The 23,765-nt window shown below is 32.7% G+C and overlaps 2 protein-coding genes across 9 annotated transcripts; one reads left to right on the top strand and one right to left on the bottom strand.

Annotated features, from left to right (window-relative positions):
* Positions 1 to 76: 76 nt before the first annotated feature.
* On the top strand, positions 77 to 1,615 carry LOC107994624 (group XIIA secretory phospholipase A2). Its single transcript, XM_017051624.3, has 3 exons — positions 77 to 473; positions 866 to 933; positions 1,023 to 1,615. Exons 1-3 carry the CDS (start codon positions 233 to 235, stop codon positions 1,338 to 1,340), a joined length of 627 nt encoding a protein of 208 aa, XP_016907113.1. The 5' UTR covers positions 77 to 232; the 3' UTR covers positions 1,341 to 1,615.
* A 960-nt stretch (positions 1,616 to 2,575) lies between these two features.
* Positions 2,576 to 23,376, bottom strand: LOC107994623 (histone acetyltransferase KAT6B). Of its 8 annotated transcripts, none has more exons than XM_062085058.1 (6): positions 21,768 to 23,376; positions 18,819 to 19,598; positions 15,127 to 15,599; positions 14,136 to 14,659; positions 10,090 to 10,487; positions 2,576 to 10,003 (listed from the first exon to the last, which is right to left on the bottom strand). In XM_062085058.1, exons 2-6 carry the CDS (start codon positions 19,362 to 19,364, stop codon positions 4,943 to 4,945), a joined length of 7,002 nt encoding a protein of 2,333 aa, XP_061941042.1. In that variant the 5' UTR covers positions 19,365 to 19,598; positions 21,768 to 23,376; the 3' UTR covers positions 2,576 to 4,942. The 8 variants fall into 8 exon arrangements, with proteins under 8 accessions (XP_061941042.1, XP_061941040.1, XP_061941045.1 ...); XM_062085056.1 differs by having other exon boundaries at positions 12,498 to 14,659; XM_062085061.1 differs by having other exon boundaries at positions 14,571 to 14,659; positions 21,669 to 23,376.
* Positions 23,377 to 23,765: the final 389 nt, after the last annotated feature.

A 23,765-nucleotide genomic window follows, 5' to 3' on the forward strand; every position in this document is an offset into this window, starting at 1 on the left:
AATTTCTTATTAAGATCATTTTGATTTAAATAAGTATATACACTTACACATACACTTATAATGGAAAATGTATATATGTGTGCATAATATGACAAAAGTTGTTATATTACGAAACTATTTCGTTGTTTGTCACCACGTGTCCACAATCAATTATATATTTATATGAATCAATTTGTCTAAAAATATCTAAACAAGTAGTGAAACGATATATCATTAAGGCCATCGAAAACATATGATAATGGATTTTTTTCAATATCGAAAAATTCTAATTTATATTTTGACTTTTTTGGCTTATGCGTGGTCAGGTTATGGAGCTGGTTTATTATCGAATTTAAAAGATGCTGTATTAGCAGCAGAAACGGTATTTCAAGATTTATTCCAAAATGCGATTACTGTTGCTAGAAAAATCAGAGATATCCATGAAGTATTTGATGCAGCAATAGAAGAAAATTGTATCTTTCAATGTCCAGGAGGTATATATATTTAACCTATTACTAATCATTACAATTACAAATTTTTATTCTATCGTACTTCACTCCAAAATACGATGATTTGTCAAAATCTTTAAGCGATAATAACATTATAATATAACATAATTTATGTATTTTATTTTATGTTTACTTTTTATTTTATTTTTATTTATCTCAACATATTATGTAATTCATATAATTATAAATTATATCAAAAATTTATTTTGCAAAATATATTCACAATTATAATAAATATTAGATATTAAAAACTATCTAATATTTATTATATAAACTATCTAGTATTTATATTTTCAATGTAATTAAATCTAATTGGTTGTTGCTTAATAAATTTATAATATGAAGATATATGCATATATTATTTATGACAATTTCAGGTATGACACCGAAAGCAGATTGGAATCATAAACCGCAAAGTAACGGATGTGGTTCTCTAGGAATCGAAGTAGGCAAATTTTCATAAAATAGAGACACATCATAATGTGTTATTGTAATAAATAACAAGAAAGAAATTAATCAATTTAATAATTTTAGATAAACCAAGAGTATCTTCCGCTTACAGAAATGACGAAATGTTGTGATGCGCATGACATTTGTTACGATACTTGTAATTCGGATAAGGAAAAATGTGATTTGGAATTTAAGAGATGTCTATATAAATATTGCGATGGATATCAATCGTCTGCAATAATAAATACATGCAAAGCTGCAGCAAAAATGCTTTTCACTGGTACAACTGCTTTAGGATGCAAGAGTTATATAGATGCACAAAAAGAAGCTTGTTATTGTGGAGAAAAATGGAATAAGAATAAGAAACCGAAAAAAGCTGCTCAAGCAGGTGGAGAATTGTGAAAAAATGGCGTAATGTGCCAATTAAATGAAACGTATTATAACGTTTCGTTTATGAATCTTTAGTAAAATAATTATATGATTTTGTATTTATTTTTATATTACATATGTGACAAATATTAATTTATCGAAAATTGTATGATACGAATATTTTACACATTCAATAATAATATACAAGATTATATTATTTAATTATATATAATATTAATATTATATAATATTTATATAATATTTATATTATATGATTTAATTAATAAATATAAGTTTATATCGTATAATCATTCATTTCTCTCTTAACCTTTTTTATTTCTTCTTGGAGAGAATAACCAAATTTGAAAAATTGATTCATAAAAAATTCAAATTTTTATTTACTCGTTTGTCTTGGAAAAACAAGGGAAGGTACGTTTTCCATTGACAATGTCACTTCAATTTCAAAGTTTTTGAGAAAAGTTTTTGCAAAAAATTGTCAAGTAATGCGGCGTACAACAAGAATTTGCTAAACGATTACGACAGAGTTTCGAGGAGAATGGGAAATACCGGATCCGTACAGTCATCGAAATCGCGAAAAGAACGAAAGCGAGAAAGTGGTGACAGGTAAGATAATTTTTGATTTACCCCAATATCCTGTTCTTGATAAAATTAACGATACCATATTAATAAAATCAAGTATAAAAGATAGTACATAAAAACGTACTTGCATCTTTTACCTTTGGGTAGCGTAGATGATCGTCCCGGAAAGAATAAAAGAATTGTAAATGGTTCTGAATCCCGAACCAATGGAAAAGAGAAAATAAAATGTCGGGCAACTAATCCTTTTATCATCTTTTTTCTACGATTACGAAGTAAAAAACCTAAGGAACACGTAACTGTGATTGCACGAGCAGCAGGAAAATTATGGACTCAAATGAGTCCGGAACAAAGAAAGAAATATATAGATTTGGCAAATGCTGAGAAAAAAAGACGACAAGAACGTAAAAGAAAACGAAAGTCAAGGTAATCTAATCTGTGTTTAAAACAAATATATGTACATTTGTTGTTTTTAAATCTGTCTAATAATAATTTAATAAAATTAATATAATTTGTTTAGAAGAAAATAGAAAATTGATTGATGAAAAATCACAGGGTAAAAACTGAAAGAAATTAAACAAGTGCAAAATTGTTCTTGCTATGCGTGTATCAAGCCACGCTCTACAAGTTTTTAAAAGTCTTTTATTCGTATAAAATATTCTCTCGAAGCCTTTATTTTTGATTCGTTTTTATTTGTTAGTAGTTTTTTTTTTTGTTAACTCTATGTACAATAAATATTGATGTATTTTTACACTATCAATGACCTTTTTTATCGTTCAAGAATTATGCTAAAAACTAGGCAAATTTCCTTGCCTCTCGCACTTATAGTTTCATCTGAAAAAATTAAATTCATAACATACTATAAATATATTATTTGTTCGCGACCATTCCCCGAAGCGTCGTGGACAAGAGGGAAATTGAACGTACACCACGAACGAGCACCATTTTACATTTCCCATAAAGAGGTCGAAGGAATCAACGTCTCATTTTCTTTTATAATTCGATACAAAAAATAATTTCAGCGTAATTCTTTCGACGCTCCGTGGAAGAATTTTACGCAATTATTATTTTTTCGAAATTAATATGTGCCCTCCCGCTCAATAATAGAAAATAAAAATATTACATACAATAGAGAATAAAGAATGGATATATGGTGTCTATGTGTATGCGCGTTTGTATACGCGTGTGTGTTGTCCTGCCTGCATATCTGTGCATGTAAATAAAGAGCATATAGACTCATTGCCAGTAAAATCTTATTTATATCGATGTGACATGTAGTGATGGTAATGATAATGGTGACTATCGTGATGATGATGTTTACAACAACGGCAAAATAGTAATTATAATAATAATAATAATAATAATAATAATAATAATGATAATGTTGATACTGCTGCTGCCGTTGATGACGATGATGACGACGACGACAACGACGATGATAATGATGGTAATAATGATAGTGATAGTGATGGTGATGGTGGTGATGGCGATGATGATGATGATGATAATGATGAAAATGATGACGGCAATGATAACTATAATAATAATCATTATAGCAATAATAATAAGAAATATGACAATGATGGAGATAATCGATGGCTGCAACAACGGCAAGAATAATATTTTATCATCAAGAATCATTAACGAGAAACAGTACGTTCATACTGATGATAAACGAAAATTACCAATCAATGATAATGAACGAGTTGGCAATCATAATAATTAATTTGTAATAGTACAATTATAATCATTGTAATAGTAGTACAATTATTTTATACAGTAAAGTACAGCGTGCCTCGAAGAAAAAGTAAATAACAACGTTCAACAATCGATAATATCAAACAGAATATTCTTTGCAAATATTATGTGTAATGCACACTCATACACACACACATATATATATATATATATATATACATATATATATATATATATATATATCCATATATGTACTATACACAAAATTTATTGCGTATATTAATATATACACACTATTATACACAAAACGTAACACTGTTGCAGTTTCAGATAGGAATGCCCTATTAAAAATAGGTATCCATTTGTCGATCTTGATTGAATCATAAATTGTATGTACATATATGCATGCTTATTTACACACGTATAAGAGCACGTGTATGCATATATATATATATATATATAATAAATATATATATATATATATATATATATATATATATATAGAGAGAGAGAGAGAGAGAAAGAGAAATAGAGAAAGATACATACATATAAATATATATATATATATACATATACATGTATATATATGTATGTATATACATCCATATACAAATATGATATATCATATTTGTATATATATATATATATATATATATATATAAATATATATATATATACGCACGCGCACGTGTGTAATCACCGATCGACAGATCACATCCAATAGATTAATTTATCGTTTTAAATGCACAAATTACGAATCCAAGTTTCGCAGTTTACTATTCGATACTATGATTATAATTCGTACATATATGCCCTCTTCTATTTGCACGCTTATACACGTGCAAATTTTATTATTTTCACCGATTAAAAATTCATTTAACGCAAATTCTTTAATTTCTAGGATGCAAACGCTTCTGTTTACTTTATTTATATTGTTATTTCTTGTTATTTGATATTTGTAGATTCTGAATTTGTAACTTTTTATATCAACAGATTTTAAAATTAATTATATCAACAGAATTAAGTATATAAACAAAAGAAGAGAAAAAAGAAGATGATGAAATAATTTCAAAAAAATAAAATATTCATAGAGAAAAAAAAAATTTAGTTATTAGAATTATAATTATTTTAAATAATAAAAATGGAAGCTAAATGCAAGAAAATAAAGAATATTTCTCTAATAAATAATATTTACCAGAGTTCGTATAGAATAGAAGAGAGCATTAATCGCCAAGATGAAACAATCATTATAAATTGATGAACCGCAATATGTGGAAATCCTCCCTTTAATCGAAGTGTCGTTATTGCAAGTAAGAGAATGTGCGTTTAGATGTTTGGGGCTAACGTGGCCTCATCGAACTATTCAGAGGTTGCATGAGACCTCCATTTATGTAACCGTGATACGTTGTATACACTGCTGCTGGATTTTGTTGATGCGGATCTTGAGGATACGGTGCAGGTACATTAACGACTCCAACAGGCAATTGGCTGGCTTGATTCATGAAACCACCAAGTTGAGCCGCTTGATTCATGTAACCGGTAGCAGGTTGTGCTACTCGATAACCATATTGAGCCATAAGATTTGTATTCAATGCCACATTAGGACTAACTCTACTAGCGGCGCTCTGCATTTGAGGACATGTACTTCCAGGATCAAGAGTTTGACGATATAAGCTTTCGCTTGGGTATGGTTGTGCAAGAGATGCCATATTTGCATTTGCCGATGATCTTGAGGTTGATCTACTGGGTGGTCCTGGAGTAGTAGGTGGTACTGTGTTGACATTATAATAATTTTTTGCATAACCAAGAGGTACTTGAGGTGGTGTCGGTAATTGTCTCGACGTTTGCGGTGGTGTCATAGTGTGTGGTATAGGAGGTGGTGGCGTTAAATTCATCGCTGGAGGAGGCGTAGGAGGAATCATTTCTAATCCATTAGTCAATTGTTGTAATTTTGCTAAACTGCACGAATTTGTTGTTTGATGATTTCCAGAAGCTGAGAGAGAAGGTGCTGGTGTATGCGAATGCGGTGGCATCGCGCTTGTTTGAATATAAAAATTTGTCGCTGTAGTACATGGCGTCGGTGCACCAGATCTGCTACTTCGATGTTGAATTACGTATGTATTTTGCGTTGGAAAAGTTTGAGAAGCAACAGCCATATAATTCCCTTGAGAAATAACAGCCATATTGTGTGAATGAGCAGCATGCGTGTGAGAATGAGGATGCGGATGAGGAACAGGTGGTACACTCATTGACGAGGATTGTTGATATTGCGGAGGTACATGCGTCGTATGTGCAACCGTCGTATGGCTCGTGTGGGAGGTTGTGTGACTCGTGTGAGAGGTGGTGTGACCTTGCGAAGATACTTGAGCATGAGACGTAGGAGGTGTCGTTCGATGGGATCGGCTACTTTGCTGTGTAGATCTAGATCTATGAGTCGTTTGTGAACCACTAGCTCTTTTGTTACTATGAGATTGCGTTTGTGATTGTTGTTGTTGATGTGCAGATTGTTGTTGTCCTTGAGATTGTTGCTGGTTTTGACCATGTGCCATACTTTGATTTTGAGTTTGTTGAGTCAAAGATAATTGCATCGGTTGCGGTGTATGACTTTGTCGCATCGGTTGAGGACTTTGCGTCGGTATACTTTGCGGTGTATGAGATTGCGAAAGAGGTTGCGGGGTATGAGATTGAGGTAACGGTTGCGGCGTATGACTTTGCGGAATAGGTTGTGGACTTTGCGTTTGTATACTTTGAGGCGTGTGAGATTGCGGAGTTCGCGGCTGCTGAAGAGATTGAGGTGTATGAGGCTGATGCATCGGATGGATATTAACGTGCGTTGGTGGAGTATGTTGAGGCATCGAACAATCAGTATATTGTACTTGCGGCGATATATTTACACCAGCGGACGTAGCCGGAGTTATTTGCATAGGTACTGAAATTGGAACCGTAACCGATGCTGGCATCGAAGGTAATGCACTAGGTGGCCTTTCCACGCTATTTTGTGACGCAAGATCACTTGCGATCGATGTAGGAGACTCTAATCCTAATTGACTCACATCTAAATCACAATGACCATAATGCAACGAATGAACTGAATTCGTTGTTGAATCAGGTGTATAAACTCCCATAGATGGTAAATCTGGTTGCGAAGGAGGCGTTCGTTTTACAGAACCAGGATTATCCAAATGTGGTGTGGTTTTACCACTTTCGGGTGAATTTTGTTTCAATTCTTCGGAGTGTGTTTGAAGATGAACAGTAGTTTCTTGTTGTTCGATAACGGGCAAAATTTTTTCTTGCGGCGTAAGTGGTCCTGTTTCGGGTGATGCTAAATTAGAAATCACAGATGATTCTTTTCTATTATCCGTAGATGTTGCACAACATGTTTCTATCTTTGGTCTCGTCAATTCTTCTTTTGAACTTTTTAACATTAATCTTTCAGAAATTCCATCAACTTGTCTATAACTATTTACATCTTGACCAACAGTTTTAAATTTTTCAATTTCTTCTTGTTTAGGCGAAGAAAGGTCAGGTACCAATTTAGATGTTTCTGAATTACACATTGTTTTTTCAGATTTTTCTAAATCTTTATCAAATTCTTCTTTCGTAACTTCATTTTGTTTCTCCTTCTTTTTTCTTGCTTGCGCTCCTTCACGTTCATTTTCACTTTCATTTCCGTTTCCGTTTTCATTTTCATTTTCGTTTTTGTTTTCATTTTCATTTTCATTTTCATTTTCATTTTCATTTTCATTTTCGTTTTCGTTTTCATTTCCATTTTCATTTTCGTTTTCGTTTTCATTTTCGTTTTCGTTTTCATTTTCGTTTTCATTTTCATTTTCGTTTTCGTTTTCGTTTTCATTTTCGTTTTCGTTTTCATTTTCGTTTTCGTTTTCGTTTTCTTTTTCGTTTTCGTTTTCATTTCCATTTCCATTTTCATTTTCATTTTCATTTTCATTTTCATTTTCATTTTCGTTTTCGTTTTCGTTTTCATTTTTATTCTGATTCTCATTTTCATTTTCATTTTCATTCTCATTCTCATTTTTGTTTTTGCCTTCATCTTCACCTTCACCCTCGTCATTATCTTTACTTATGTTTTCACCCTTACCTTTCCTCTGTATCTCTTCTTCTATAACACATAATTCTGATTCCGATTTCGGTTTTTGTAAAGAGAGAATGATATCAACATTCTCGAGTTTCTTTTCTTGTTCATTATCTTTTGTATTTTCAGTTCTTTCGTTTGAATCATTTTTCATGCGAGTTACGGATTTCGATTTAAGTGCAGGTACTTCTTCTTCGCCTTCATCTTCATCTCCTCCTTCGTATTCTCCTGGACTAGCAGATATTGTTACTTCTGTTTCCGGAAGAACGGCTGAAGCATTCTTTGAGACATCAGTATTACTATCATCGGCATTTTCCAGTGTATTATTATTGCTATTAACTAATTTTTCCGTTGTATTATCAATTTCTTTTTCCGTAGAGACTATCGATAATTGTTCCAAGGCGGGAGACGATTGTTGTCTTTTGCTCGTTAAAATAGAATCGTTCTTCTCTTCAGAACATGATGAAGGGGATAACAATGGTGGAAGTATCACAGGATTTTCGGATCGATCTTTTGTAGGAGGTTGCGGTTTCAATTGCGGCATTTTTAATGCTTCTTTCTCAACTTTTGCCCTTCCCCGTCTCGATACTGGTAAAGTTTTCAACATATCTTTTGTATCGTCTTTTCCATTACACTGATTCTGTTCCGAACTATTCTGTTTCTTTTCTTTCGCTTGCTTCGTTTGTAAGCATTTAGTTTGCCGACTGGTCACTTTTAACAAAATATCATCGACTTTGCACTGCTTTTTCGTCGGCTTTTGTACTACCGATGACATTATCGGTTCCATCGCTTTTGAAGAAAACTTTTCTATTTCAGTTATATCGTTCTTTTCTTTATCTTTCGAGTAACTATCTTTATCCTTTGGCTTATCCCGTTCTTTTATTTTTTCTTTTTCCTTTTCTCGTTCCTTATCTCTTTCTTTCTCTCGCAAAGATTCCCGTGTCCTTTTTCTACAGCTGCCTTCAGACTTCTCTTCTTTTTCTTCGATCTCTGGTTTCTCGGAATGTTTTCGTTTTCGCATAGATGTTGTCGACGTTATTACCGATTCTCCGTCATAACGAGATATTTTCGGTGTTCTGATTCTCCGTCTCGACATCGTTGTCGTTGCTGTAGTCATCGTTACTACTGTGGTGGTAGTGGTGGTGGTGGTGGTGGTGGATGTAGTAATCGTCGTTGTTGTCGTCATTGTTGATCCTGTCGCCGACAAGGATATTGCTTTCGTCGAATTTATCAGATTTGTATTTTTTGAAATAGCCATTGCTCGAGAATTTCTCAATGATGTTGATGCAACATTTTTTGCTTCTACTACCATCTGTTCTTTAATATTTTCTACCGATGCAGTGGCGACAACAATATTTCGATTCCTTTTTTCCGTATCTTTATTTACTTCTTTCGCTTCGTTCGATTCCTTTGCTTCCTTCGCTTCTTTTGTTGCTTTTATTTCTTTTGGTTCTTTCGCATCTTTGGTAAAAGAATCTTTTTGCGTGGAAGATTTTTGACCCGTTTTTTGTTTCAGCGGTGAAGATCTTCTCTGTCCTAATCTTCTACTCCTCGGTTTCTTTTTAATCTTTACTTTTTGAATTTTTTCAACGATAGTTGGTACATGTTTCGGTTCCACGACGGGAGAGGACTCGGAACTGGTATCACCGCTTTCTTCCGGACTTTGATATGGATTAGGAATTTGCGTGAGCAATGGTATCCATCTAAGACAATCAGGATCTAATTTGATACGGGAACTCTTTCGTACTTTCGCCATATGAGCATCCACTTTACTCCAATCGACTACCACAGCTACTTTAGAATTTCCCTCTCCCGGTAAATGGACCGATCTAACAAATCCCAGCAATTGCATAGCAGTTGCGATATCGTGAGCTGACACACCAGTCTCCTTTGTTATATCTCCTAATTTAATATCTGTTGAATCTCTGTGAGTATCGAGATATTCAAGAACTACGCTTTTCCAAAATGAATGATACGATACTCGGCCAAGATCAGATAGTGGTTTCTCCGGCGTCCCAGGAATTCCTTCCACTTTAGACAGTAGATAACTAAATTCAATCAAAAATCTTCCGAATCCTTGTCTTTGATATTGCGGTAAAGTCATAATACATGACACATTGTATCTTTGCGCGGGACAATGTTTCTCTTTGCTAAAATAACCAACTAAATGACAACCATATTTATCATTTTTTGTTACTGCGTAAAATAAAAATGGTTCTACATCGTAGTATAGCGTCTTATGATCCAAGAATAATTTCGCTAATAGACACAAATTTTGACAATATATCTTATTCACGTTTCCATCGATCTGAAATATAATAACAATGAATTTTTATTTGATTCGTAATTTCGTCTGTGTGATAAACAGAAAATAATATCATTTGCAAATTATACCTCAAAAACAGATAATCCGTCACATCTGTAGATTTCAGTAGCCGGTGGATGTCTCCATTGGCATTTATCCATATGCCTGTCAAGCACGGCCCGACTTTTTGTATATTTTAAACAAAATTCACAGAAGAATAATTTAGGTAATCTTGCGTATTCTTGGGGAAATGGACTGGAATACCATGTCTCTACTTCATATCGACCAAAAACTATGGCCGCGGGATTCCTAATACCATTCCCAGTATTTCCCGTATTGCTCGTATTGTTTCCTGGATTCACTGTCACAGTTTCCTCGGTATTATTCACAATAGTTAATCGAGCTGCTCTATCTCGGGCTTCTTTAAACAGATCAACATCCTTTTGTGTGACACCCGGCGGTAGAGATTGAGGTAGAATTGGTTCCTCTGTAAACAAATTTAACAAATTAGTTTTTTTTATGTTCGTCATTTGTTTCGTTATTTTTCTAATTGAACAGAATAAAGAAAATAATTATTTCTCTCAATAGATTAATTAGTTAATGTTAATTTTTTCAATTTCTCATACTTGTTTACCACAAAAAAAACATTAAATTCGCAGAATAACTTGCAATGCAGACAAATTTTTTTGTTATCAAGACAAAAAAAATATGTAATAATTTCGATACGATACCAACAATAAAATACCTCACTTTAAAATAAATAAAATGGCCAAACATTTACAAAATATTACAATAATTTACCGATATAAAAGTGTTTCGTATTAAAATACAAAATATACTCCATTCAACTCGTCAGAAATAGGACGGAAAAGGGGGGAGGTGGAAGGGGGAATAGAAGAAAAAGAAAAAAAAAAAAAGAAAAAAAAAAATATATCCACTAAAGAAACAGAATCATCGTCACAAAGCGTAAATGTTAACTTGTGCAAATAATTTTCAGTAATAAAACCGTGTGCGATAACAATCGATTAGCTTATTATTGTTAATATTGTGAATAGTATCTAAAGCAAAGCTATAGGGTAGATGTGGTTTTGTGGGATGTGTTGGCAGAGTATCAAGTTGGCTCTTCAATAGTACAAAAATTTTTTTCCTTTTTTTCTTTTATTTTTTTTTCGTTTTTCTCTTTTTCTTTTTTTTTTATTTCTCTCCTTTGTATTTGCAATTTCTTTCAATCTTATATTTTTCTTCCTTTATAAAATGCTTTTTGCTGAAACACTTTTGGTAGAAGATATTTATTATAACAATTACATTAATAAGAAGAGCCTGTTAAATTTCAGCAGCAACAATTCGATATTATTAATATTAGGTGGTTGAGTAAAAGGATATTCCATATTTCTTCGTCCTGTTAACTGATCTAAGTTTATTAAATTTGTTACGCATTTCTTAATTCTGTTTCCTTTTCCTTTTCCTTTCTCTCTCTCTCTCTCTCTCTCTCTCTCTCTCTCTCTCTCTCTCTGTTCATAAAATAAAGATACCAAGAGATGAGAAAAATTTTTATGATTTCAGTTGAAGTGTCATATATTTCAACTGTTTACGAATAATATGTTAATTTCAAAATTTCTTAATGTAATAATTAATGATAATTGTAATGAAAAAATAATAATAGATAATATTTTAGATATTTTAGATATTAATATTAATATTTTAGATATCAAGAATAGATAAAAAATAATTATAGATATTTTAGATATCTAATTAAAATTTTTTTGTACAGATATTATTGTCTGTACAACTGTAAAAGCTCGTTTAAATTAGATATGAAAAGTAAAACAAAAAAATTGTGCGACCACGAAATTATCATGTGTACGACCCAATAATAGTTAAGTGTATTTGCGTTCTACGTGCACTAATTATTATATAACTATATGGATATATATAAAGAGTACATGTAGAGCCAAACAACAGCGTTATTAGTTAGAACATGCAATAATCATATAAAAGTTTTCATAATGTAAAACGAATGGAAATATTATATATAGAATAATAAATAATGTGAAAATGAATCAAAAATGAATAAAAAGAACGCATTCGTACGCGATACATATGGCACAAATTTTATATATGATAGAATATTATTTCTATTTTTATATGAAATAAATTTCCATGTTTTACATCACAAAATATGCGATAAACAACACGTTCTATCAAGGAACCTGATTGTTCTTAATCCGCATATGATTTAATTTGATCCTTATTGTTATTTAATACATTACATATTAAATTAAACGATAAAAATAATTTGATACAGTTAATTAGAGAACAATCACGTTTTCTTGAAATAAGTTGCGACAGACGTACATTTACACACACATCATACCACACCACACCGCCAACACATCCACGTGGTGGTGAGCGAGGATTAGATTAGAGGGAATTCTTCTTTGCGACTTGGGTGCATCATCGAGGTTAGGATTCGTGAACGGGTGGGGTAGATTCTTACCCTTCCTGGTGGAGCAGGGTGTCGCGCGGGGTGTCGTGGTGGTGTTGGTGGTGGTGGCGCTAGTACAGGCTCGTGGATTGGACTTTAGGCTGGGATTTGATTTCACGGAATCAGAACTCAGGCCGGACCTCGAAACAGCGGGCACAGGGTGGCGTGTTTGATTCACTTCCACAAGAATATTTTTCTTTCGCGAAGATTGATCGGGCCTAAGAGCTGACATCGATGGCAATGATGATGATGACGATGATATTGACGATGATGATGACGAAAGCGACGATAATGGTAATGCTGATGGCGGCGATGATGATGATGATGATAATGATGATGATGATGATGATGATGGCGACGACGATGACGACGACGACGACGACGACGACGAGGACGACGACGACGACGACGACGACGATGACGACGACGACGACGACGACGACGACGACGACGACGACGACGACGACGACGACGACGACGACGACGAAGAAGACGACGACGACGATAATGATGATTGTAACGGTAACGGTAACGTTAATGGTAAGGGTGACGATAATGATAACGGTAATGGTAACGGTAATGGTAACGGAAATGTCGACGATGACGATAATGACGATGATGACGACATCGACGATGACGACGACGATGACGACGACGATGACGACGACGACGAGGACGAGGACGATGACGATGATAATAACGGTGATGGGAATGATGGTAAAGATGCATCTGTCGCAGTTGCACATTTTATTAATGGCGTATCATCTTTCATTAGCTTTCTTCTCTCGTGTTCGTGCCTCTTACTATTAACCGCGGTTTTAACCAAATTCGACGGCGTCATTTTTGGCATTTTTTCATTAAGAGAATTAAACAACGTTTCATCAGAAGGTGTAAATATTCCAGGCCGAGGAATTCTCGTTATATCGTTCTTTGTCTCTGTCTTCTTTTTTTCTTTTAATTTGCCTAAATCAGACGATAGATTGTCATTCTTATTAATTTGCATTCCTTTTAAAACTTTACTGGTCTTGTTATCACTATCATCCGAATTAGGTCGCTTTCTTCTATCAGGCGCATAATTAGGCGTCAAAGCACTGGATCTTACTCTACTGTTAGTAGGTACTGAAAAAAAGTGACTTAGTCCATCGAATAGACCTTTTAATTGACCAGTGCCAGGTTTAATTTTGTTTACGTCCATATTATTAAAACTCTCTGATATAGCACTACCATTCCTATTGCTTTTCTGTTTTTTCTTCCCATCAAACGAATTGATAACCGGTAATCCGAATGTCGATGTACTAGTTACATCGAGTTTAGGTAACGGTGCACCAAAGGTATTGGTAATATTACTAAAAAATGGCGATTCCATGTTGAGCTTAGCTGCGGCCGCGGCAAAACCCCAAGGTTTATCTTCGTTTAAATCACATGAAAACGGACCTCTCAGTTTAGGAGAGGCATTGATAATGGTACTGTCACCGCCATCATTACCACCTTCAATAACGACAGAACATTTTTTCTGATTATCGTTATCGACATCGTCGTCGTCATCGTTGTCGTCTTCATCGTCATCGTTATCGTCGTTGTCGTCGTCGTTGTCGTCGTCATTGTCTTCTTCCGAGGTGGACGAATCGTTGGATGCGCTAGAATTATTACCGTCCACCTCCTCTTCCTCTTCTCCCCCCTCCCTGACCCCATTCCTGACTGCTCCCTCCTCTTCTTCATTGTCATCGTCGGTCGAATCACTGGTGTCGTCGGAAGAATCAGTATCGGTCGCGTCGCTGCTGCTGCTACTGCTAGACATTAGCAGTACCTTTTTACTGGATATGGGTTGTTTTTGGTTCGCGTTTCCCCGAGTTAACCTAGGACTAACGTTCTGAGAACATTTTAATTTTTCACTGCCCCCCACCCGCTTCAATTTATTGTGCTCCGCATTAAATGCACTCAGTCTAAAAAATTTTTGCTTCTCTTTGGAAATCCGATCGTTTTTTTCTTCAAGTAGCCTACCCTGGCCTGCGAGTGGGGTGGGGGGTTGTGGTAAGGGAGAGGAAATCAAAGGTGGTTGACGAGGGGAGACAACACCCGCATTACCGTCCGAGCTGCTGTCCACCTGTCCCACTCCTGCGCCAGCTTTCTTCACCGGAGTTGAAATCGTCAGGCTCTTTCTCGATATCGTGGATCTGAAACAATTGTTATCCGTTTTAATTATATGGACCATCGATCGATAATTCTTTCTTTCCTTCGTTCCGGCCTAAAGATTTAGCCTTTTTATCGCGAGTAGATTTTAGATTCAACTAATCTTAATCAATAATCACTTTTAATTCGACTAATCGATAATTGGTAAACAAGAATCGTACGAGAATACATATTTTGATTCAATTCCATCATTTTTATTTCTTTGATCAAGAAGAAACATTACTGAATATTAAAACGAATACGATTCATTTTTTAATATTACGAACTACGTCATATAATAAATAAAAATAATAAACATATATATATAAATATAAATATATATATAAATATAAATATATATATACATATATATATATATATATATATATCGTATATTTCTGACAATATAATCTTTCTAATAATTATAACATTTAATCGATCGATTAGTATCTATTAAAAAATTTCTGCTTACTTTCTACTCTCGCGTAATTTGCTAAGTCTCTTTCTTGCATTGGTCGGTGTCTCTTCGAGCGAATTTGCCGTGTCCTGTTGTATTTTATTCTTTTTATTATCATCTTTTGATACCGGTGTATGCGGTGTTTGACAATGTCGACATTTCCAGGGTATTTTATTCTTTTTATCAATTGCTGGATCTAGACAAGTAGGATGGTAACATTTGACGCAACCGGAACATTTCACTAGATAATTCTGTGATTCCCGTTCTAACTGGCAACCGGCACATGTTGGAGAGCAGTCATCGCAAGACCACGTTATACCCCTTTCAACAAGATTCGAAAGTTCAGGTGGTGCGCAAGAATTATGTAAAGCTGCACCGCATACACTACATCTGCTCAGTTTTTCGGAAACATTGCGTTTTGTATTATTATTATTTCCAGCTATCGTCGCGCCAAGACATTCTCTGCATATCGGTAATGGAGCTGGCAACTGCAACAGAATTGAATAATATATTTTATATATATTTCATTAAAATATTATATTTTGATATATATCCGATTTAACAATAAAATGATATATTTATCCATATATTTATAAAATATATAATAAAAATAATATAATTTCATTGTATCTCCCATATTATATATAATATATAATTTATACGTATATAATAATGTATGAATTTCGAATAAGATATTTTTTCGTGTTTCTTATTATATATCGATGGAACGAAATCAAATGATTAAAATAAATTACATTTTTCTCAATGTTTTTTCCCCAGTTTTTGAATTTTTCGAAAAATATTTTCTTATTCTTCTTTTTATCCTTTTCTAAAAGTATAATTTTTAATAATCTAAGAATATCATTATAAACAAAGTAAAGAAATGTTGAAAAGGAGCACGACAGATGATTGAACAACAATGATCTTTATATTTCAATTAATCGATATTTTTACTCGATTCTAGTCAATCATAATATTCACAAACAATAATTTTAATGTTTGCGAATATGCAAGAAATATACATAATAATGATAATCATGATCATGATCCATGTCTCGAAACAACGACCTGTTGCACGATGAGCGACTATATATTATAACTAACAGCTATATAACTGATCGATCTATCTCTAATCCTATCTTTTTTTTTGATTTTTTTAATATTTCTTCATAGATGAATCAACAATTCTTTAACTGAAAAAGTATGGATAACAATATTCGTGTACACAGAAAATATTTTCCTTGATATCTTGATTACATTTTGTCTTTAAAAGTAAGTTTTAAACTTTGAACGCGAATTCAAATTTAACTTATTTTATAACATCATCGATTTAAGAAACAAGTACTAATACTACACATATGTAAATACATCGAAGAACAATATTCAAATCTATTGTCTCAAATATATAAATATTCATCTATGTATTCCTTTATATATTTTTTTTATCCTATGTATATATTTATTACATTAGGAAAAAATTTAAAAAAAAATTTGATAAAAATCTATATGTTTATCGTGTCGATTTCTCTTAATGTATTACCACTTGATGATTTAATTTTATTATTTATATCATTTAAGAGAAAACAAGAAGAAATCATATAAAAAAAATTAAAATGTAAAGAAAAAGAATTAAAATGAAAAAAAAAACTTGTAATTGAAAAATTGTAAATTGGTATCAGATGTATTATAATATAAATACAAATAGATTAAGTGATGTGGAGCAACGAAATCGAGAACAAGTTGAGAATACAAGAAGGAAGGACAGGAATGAGAGAAGAGTGGGGGCAGTGAGCAAGCGGAGGAAAGGGGAGATTGGCAGGATCGCGCCGGCGTGATCGTTGGATAACGTCGGACTTTCCGTGCTCTCTGCGGCTTGACACGCATAAAACGCGGTCGGCAGGAGAACAGAGAGGAGAAATGAATGCGATGGAAGAGAGGGAAAGGGGTGAGATGAGAGGAAAAGAGACAGACAAACGTGCATGGAGGATCAATAAGAGAAGCGATATACAAACGAGTCACCGGAAGTTGACCGCGATAGCGTATCGTCCTGAGTCTTGCTCCTCTATTCAAATTCCCCTCAAACGTGAAACCGCGACTAACCATCTTGAGGCGTGGGCACATGCCGTGACGACTCCCTAACTATGAACATAGGACCGCAACGATAACGCAATATGTATTTTCCTCTTTCGATTCCTGTAAATATCCTATGAATTATATGCAATATATCCATAATACTCTTCGTAATTTATCGTTAATTTTTTTATAATAATTGTGTATCTTTCTTCAGTATTAATTTTTATCAATTGATTATGAATGTATATCTAATAAATATTTTGAAAACAAATACATTATATTTATTATATTTATATATTCTTTCTCAAACTATATTTTCATTGACTTAAATCTTCATTATTCTTCATTATATTTAATTAACGACAGATAGGATAACGAAATAAATCTTATTTGTATTTACAAAAAAAAAATATTGCGACAAAAATGATCAAATATTCAACTTCGCTTCGAAAATAATTTTAAACACAATCATAACTTTGGAATACGTTAATACGATCTACCGAGCATATAGATGACCAATTATTAACAAATTCGAGAATTCAAATATCAAATTAAAACAACAATTCATAAATACTTGGGTGAAACATATATTTATATCCTACTTACAATAATCGAACAAATTAAACGCAACATTTTAATTATTTTACCTTGTAAATTAAAACGGCGTATATATGATGTGATATATCTTGTTTATACCGTGGCGGTATAACGTTTATTCCGTTACTGTGGCTGCCAATTCGCATATGGGTATATGTATTATATTGTGCATATTGTCCAATGCAAAGAAGCAAATATTGCGAATGTTTAACACGCTAATCTATCTGTGAAACGATCGATGAAAAAATTGAATCATCTGTGAACGCTTCTTATTGAACTTAATAATCGATTAATGATATGTTTGTATTGAAAGATAACGATAATGTATAGAAAGATGCGCAAGTTAAACAAATTCAATTATGAATTTGATGTGAATCAATAGCTCTATAGTACTTATGTATATTGCATACGTACGATTTATCATTATATTGATATTTTAAATGAATGATACATAATGATATATAATGATATATCAATTTTTATAACAGTTATATTTTTTTTTCACAATTACAATTTGTTCAAAAACAAAAATATATGTTTAAAATTTTTTTTAATATTAATTTTTGTTTCACCTATATTAATAATTCAAAAAGATAATATTCTAAATTTTTTATTTTAATATTCTTTATTTTTTTAATACATGCGTTGACGCATATTGTTACTTGATAAGGAGCAGCGTAAAAATAATTTCAACTGTGACACAAGAAGAGGAAAAAGCAAAAGGAAGAAGCAAATATCTTATATTTATAATTTGCTTCGTCACATACGATGAATCTCCAACGCGTAAATTTTAATCCTACAGATACGCGCGTGCGCGCATATATATATGCATATACGCGCATATACGAAAAAAACGAATGTCAAATCATTATCAATGATAATAATTCGATAGTTACATTTTATTAAAAGAAAATAAATTGTCAAATTTTTAACGAAATATATGTAAAACGTGATTATGAACAAATTAAAAGAAAAAAAATATCAAAGATACTGAACATAACATATAATTAACAAATAATGAAAAAATTCGAACTCACCTTATGTACAGGGGGCTCCGGTGGCACAATATGAGCGTTTTCTCCATGTTTTTTAAGATAAGGTGGCCTATCCGGTTGCCGAAAAAGTCTACCATCCTGTATCACAAGTCCTCGATCGACTGCTCTTTTAGCAGATAGTCTAAGCGCTGTTCTCAAATCACCTTCCGCTTCTTCCTCAACTGTATGACTTTGTCTGATGTATTTTTCGATGTTCTTCAGAGTTGATCCCTCCCTTTCTCCCAATTCTCTAACAGCCTTACCCAGTACTTTACTAAGATCGGAGGCCTTGCCAACCTTGAGCGGTTTCGACTGTAACCCACCAGGATCTTTGTACGATGATTGTCCTTTATTAAAGATCTTGAGCACATCGCCACGTTTTACAGCAACTTCCAGGTGTTCAGCGATTTCCTCCTCGTGATAATTATGGTGTTGTCGAATCGCGTGACATATCCGCTCGACACTCGGCCTCTGTTTCTGGCTGCGTATTTTTCGGATCGCGTCCAGGAACCAGGCCGACCACGTGTCAGCGGACTCGGGTTCGTCCATTTCTCGTCTCCGTCGGCCGTCTGCCGACGAAAGCGGCGGCGGCGACACCGGCGACGACAATCACGTACCAGGCCAGGTTATACACACCCGATGAACAATGCTCGACTGTCTACGAGTTAATTTTTACGAGCAGAGCTTATGACACTCACATTCTGCGCCTTTAGCATGCAGGATTTTCGTACGAGTTGCTTCACATCTCCATTCCAAGGTCACATTATATTTTTTATGCTGATCCTAAAATCAGTATATACACATGACAATTAATATCTTTCTTCCTTTTTTCCCTCCCATCCTCCTCCTCCTTTACTAATTTACATATAATATAGATATGCACCAGATAGTTACATATTCACATTTTATTAGTCGCGTAAAGTGCTATTCGATTGCTATGTGCGATAATATTATTGGCTGCAATATATAAATTATGACGCATTATTTGAACAAAATTCGACTAATTTGAAAATTTTTTGAATGAAATATACTATATGTATATGATGATCTTAGAAAATTTATTTTTTCAATTATTTAATCAACTCTCTCTTTAGTTTATCCAGAAACATATCAGATTCGATATTAAATCTATTACTTATCACGAAACCGTTTAAACTATTCCATTTTTTAAATTATTATCAATCAATTGACCGATTTTCTTCTAAACGACAAACTTTCTCCTCGACTTGAGCAAATCCGACACACACATACACATACACACGCGCGCGCGCGCGCACACACGCACAGACATTTTGAATCATTACATATATGTCGATATTGCATAATTTAAAATAACCTAAATACATATAATTTACTAATATAAATTGATTGTACAAATTTCACGACCATAATTTTTAAAACAAATCTGCAAGGAATTGTATAACGAGTAATTTTTCTTTTTGTAGTATTGATTCTCTGTTCAAAATCAATTCAAATTTCCATTTATTCGCGTTCTAATAAATAATTAAAATTATTATTATATATAATTATTCTTTATACATACAAAGAAAGAAAATATACTATCTATCTCTATACTATGATCATATATATTAATAAATCTTAATAATTCTGATTAAATCTACTATAAGCTTAGATGGATAAAGAAACAAAAAAAAAATTATATTATTTAAAAAGTGAAATAATTTATTTAGAATAAGCAATAATGTAACATTGTTTATATCGATTAATCTATACTATACATTATCAACGTTATATTTAATTTCTCTGATAAATATAGCAAATATTCTATTATTAAGCATTCTTGTATTGTTTGCAATTATTATTCGTTCATTAACCACTGATGATTGATTAAACGAATAATAAATGAATCGACTAATAAATCTAATGAACTTAATATTCTTTATTTATGGATGGAAATTGGACGTATTTTAAAAATATATTTTATAATATGATTAATCTTGGTATATGCATTATTGATTAAAAATTTTGGGAAATAACTGTATATCGAGTTATAGTTAGAAAATATATATATATATATATGAAAAAACGAAATAAAAGATAAATCGATAATAAATAAAAAACTATTTGTCTGTATCTTTTTTTCTTAACTTAAATTGTAAATATTTGGTTTAAATTTTATTAATCAATCAATTATCGGCATGCTTCCAATAATTATGGAGAACAAGGAATATTAATATACGGAAAGTTCGACATAGGATCAAGCAAAAAAGGAAAAAAGAATGGGAGAAAGAAAGAGAAGCGACAAGCGAATGAATGCACTATATTCAGAATTTTCTGTTGAAAATCGATGAATGTAGATATTTATATTATCTATAAATCTTTTCCACGACACTCCAATATTCAATACTTTTTTATAAATATAATTTTTTTTAATTCATTTCATTATTACAAAAAGTCGAATATATTGATTGAATGAAAATATTTTCTATTCAATTTATCTATCATGTCCGTTTAAGATATACGAAAGTGTATATAGTATAATGAGAAAGAAGGACAGCTAGCAGTCAGGCCGACTGACTCTGTTTGTTGGGGCCTTTCTCATCCGACGGAGAGGTAAAAGAAAGGATGGCAACAGAGAGAGCAGCTGCCACTGAGAAAACGGACGGTTACTGAATGGTTTCTACTACTGCTGACTTGGTATTTGTTAGTTCTGATTACTCGATCTTCGTTCATTATATTTCGTTTTTATATATGTTTTTTTTAAACTAATACTTAAAAAAATCTATATATATTATTATTAACAAACATTTACTCAAGATTACATGTCAGAAAATTAATTTCAAAATTTTTTATTCCGAACATATAAAAAGGTTAAGAAAAAAATAATTTCACCTGAAAGATATGTTTGCTAATAATCACCAACTGGTTACCGTCGGTAGCCATTTTAATCTTAATCATAGCCAATTTATAATTTTAACTTGAAACACGTACTTCCATGCAAATCGAAAATCTTGTCTGACGTTTTTCAAGCAGAAATAACTGCTACAAATTGTTATAAATCACGTTTTTTGTAAAAAAAAAAACACTTTGTATAACTAGTAAACGTAGTAAATCGCGACGGCCGTCGCCCACAAAGTCACAGCTAATGCTACTGTCTATCATCTAACAATTAATCGTAATTATATTAAAACACTAAATTTTCAATACTTCTTGCTTAGATATTTTGTGCACGATAATAATTAAAAAAAATATAAGACGATTCAATTACGTGTCCAAGTAGACAATAAGGACACAAATTTCTCGAAGCCCGACGGGCAGCCATCTTGGGTAGGCACGGTCAACTCTCCGCTGTTTCGCACAATTTTTCGCGCGCAAGAATAATCTTTTAATTACAACATCGTACTGTTTATTTTTACGAAGAAACGCCTGACACGTTAATTTCATTCGATAATACACTTGTTCAACCATAGTACGAAAAAAATTATCGAGAACAAGTAAGGAGAAACACTGCGTATAGAAAATTATCTTCTTCTCTCTTTTGCACTCTATTATACATTCACTCTCTCTCCCTCTCACTCTTTCACGAACTGGCGGCCCGACCCGCTAGCCCGTATGCGTCCGATGATAATTCGCGTGGTTCTCTTGTAAGGTATAACGAAAGACTAATTGCTTTACCTGATCCTAGTAATTCCATGTATAAATCCACAGTGAAATCCACACAGATCACTAGATACTCGTACACAGGATATTCAATCACGATCACTAATTATCTCGCGACAACGGCGTCACATTTCACACAAATCAACAAAGGTTACCCACTTGACAAAGATGGCGGTCGCGGGGGTTACACACTGCGCGCACGCGGTGGGGAGCGCACTGCGCACACCGCGCTCACAGTTACGGCGAAATCACGAAACAGTCGTAGGGGCACACGTTTTCGTCGACCAATCAAACCGTTTACTTTGACTCGTACACTCTCATTACCGGTCACACGTGCCTCGCTTTTCGTTCGTTTTCTGGCGCGCGCGCACACATGCACATCATTTTTGTATATCTACATTGTATCTTATGGGATATCTGGAATAAAACACTTAAAGCACGGGAGTACATAGTGTAATAAAAACGTAAATATTAAAAATTAGATTAATAATTGCTATTATTATTAAAAATATCCGATATTTATATATGCAGTTCGTCACATTTCTTTAATCATACTTTTTACCTTCACTATGGCCGTCATTTGCTTTGCGATCACTTTGACCATTCCCAATCAGTTCCTCACATCACACACGCGCATCTGCTATATGACGCTGTACAGAAACTTTGCAACGAGTTTTCAGGATCGTATCTTTCTGCTTTTGAACCATGTACCTATAAATATTAACATTTCGTTTTGTATAAATTATTGTTTCTCTTTTTTTCTCTCTCTTCATGAAATTATCGAGATTTAATAACATTTTTTTAATATAATTTTTATCAATTTATATATAAAATGAATTAAAAAAATATAACAATTAATAATTTTCATTTAAAAAATGAATTTAAAAATTATAATTTAAAAAATTTGACAATAGAAAAAAATTCGGAAAAAATATAAGATTTTTATCTTTTTCGTAATAAACATATTATCTCGTCCATTTAATTATATAAATTATATAAATAGAATACACAGATATATAATTCTTGAAGAAATTTTTTCAAGTACATTACATCCATTGCATTTTTGATCTGTTTTATAATTTTTTATCTACGTATGCATGTACTATATCATCCGACGCAAGCATATTGCGCGATCGCATCACTCTGTAATCACTTTAAGAAATTCATATTTCATAATAGTATATATAGTATTGAAAAGATTATTGTGCGAAGGTGATTGTATGTATTTTTATATTCTATATAGATTTTATATTTTATATAAATGAATTAGTTGTAAATAACATAATTTCCGAATAAAATAATTTAATATTGTATCAATTATTTGTTACT

The sequence above is a fragment of the Apis cerana genome, linkage group LG14 (assembly GCF_029169275.1).
Source record: "Apis cerana isolate GH-2021 linkage group LG14, AcerK_1.0, whole genome shotgun sequence".
Lineage (NCBI taxonomy): Eukaryota > Metazoa > Arthropoda > Insecta > Hymenoptera > Apidae > Apis > Apis cerana.

What these genes read in the sequence shown, in the direction of transcription:
- LOC107994624 (XM_017051624.3), top strand. Translation starts at nt 233, where the DNA reads ATGATAATGGATTTTTTTCAATATCGAAAAATTCTAATTTATATTTTG. An exon ending in TATCTTTCAATGTCCAGGAG is followed by an intron (nt 474 to 865) that starts GTATATATATTT and finishes TGACAATTTCAG; the next exon opens with GTATGACACCGAAAGCAGAT. An exon ending in GTGGTTCTCTAGGAATCGAA is followed by an intron (nt 934 to 1,022) that starts GTAGGCAAATTT and finishes TAATAATTTTAG; the next exon opens with ATAAACCAAGAGTATCTTCC.
- LOC107994623 (XM_062085056.1), bottom strand. Translation starts at nt 19,364, where the DNA reads ATGGACGAACCCGAGTCCGCTGACACGTGGTCGGCCTGGTTCCTGGAC. An exon ending in CGGAGCCCCCTGTACATAAG is followed by an intron (nt 15,600 to 18,818) that starts GTGAGTTCGAAT and finishes ATTCTGTTGCAG; the next exon opens with TTGCCAGCTCCATTACCGAT. An exon ending in AAATTACGCGAGAGTAGAAA is followed by an intron (nt 14,660 to 15,126) that starts GTAAGCAGAAAT and finishes CAATTGTTTCAG; the next exon opens with ATCCACGATATCGAGAAAGA.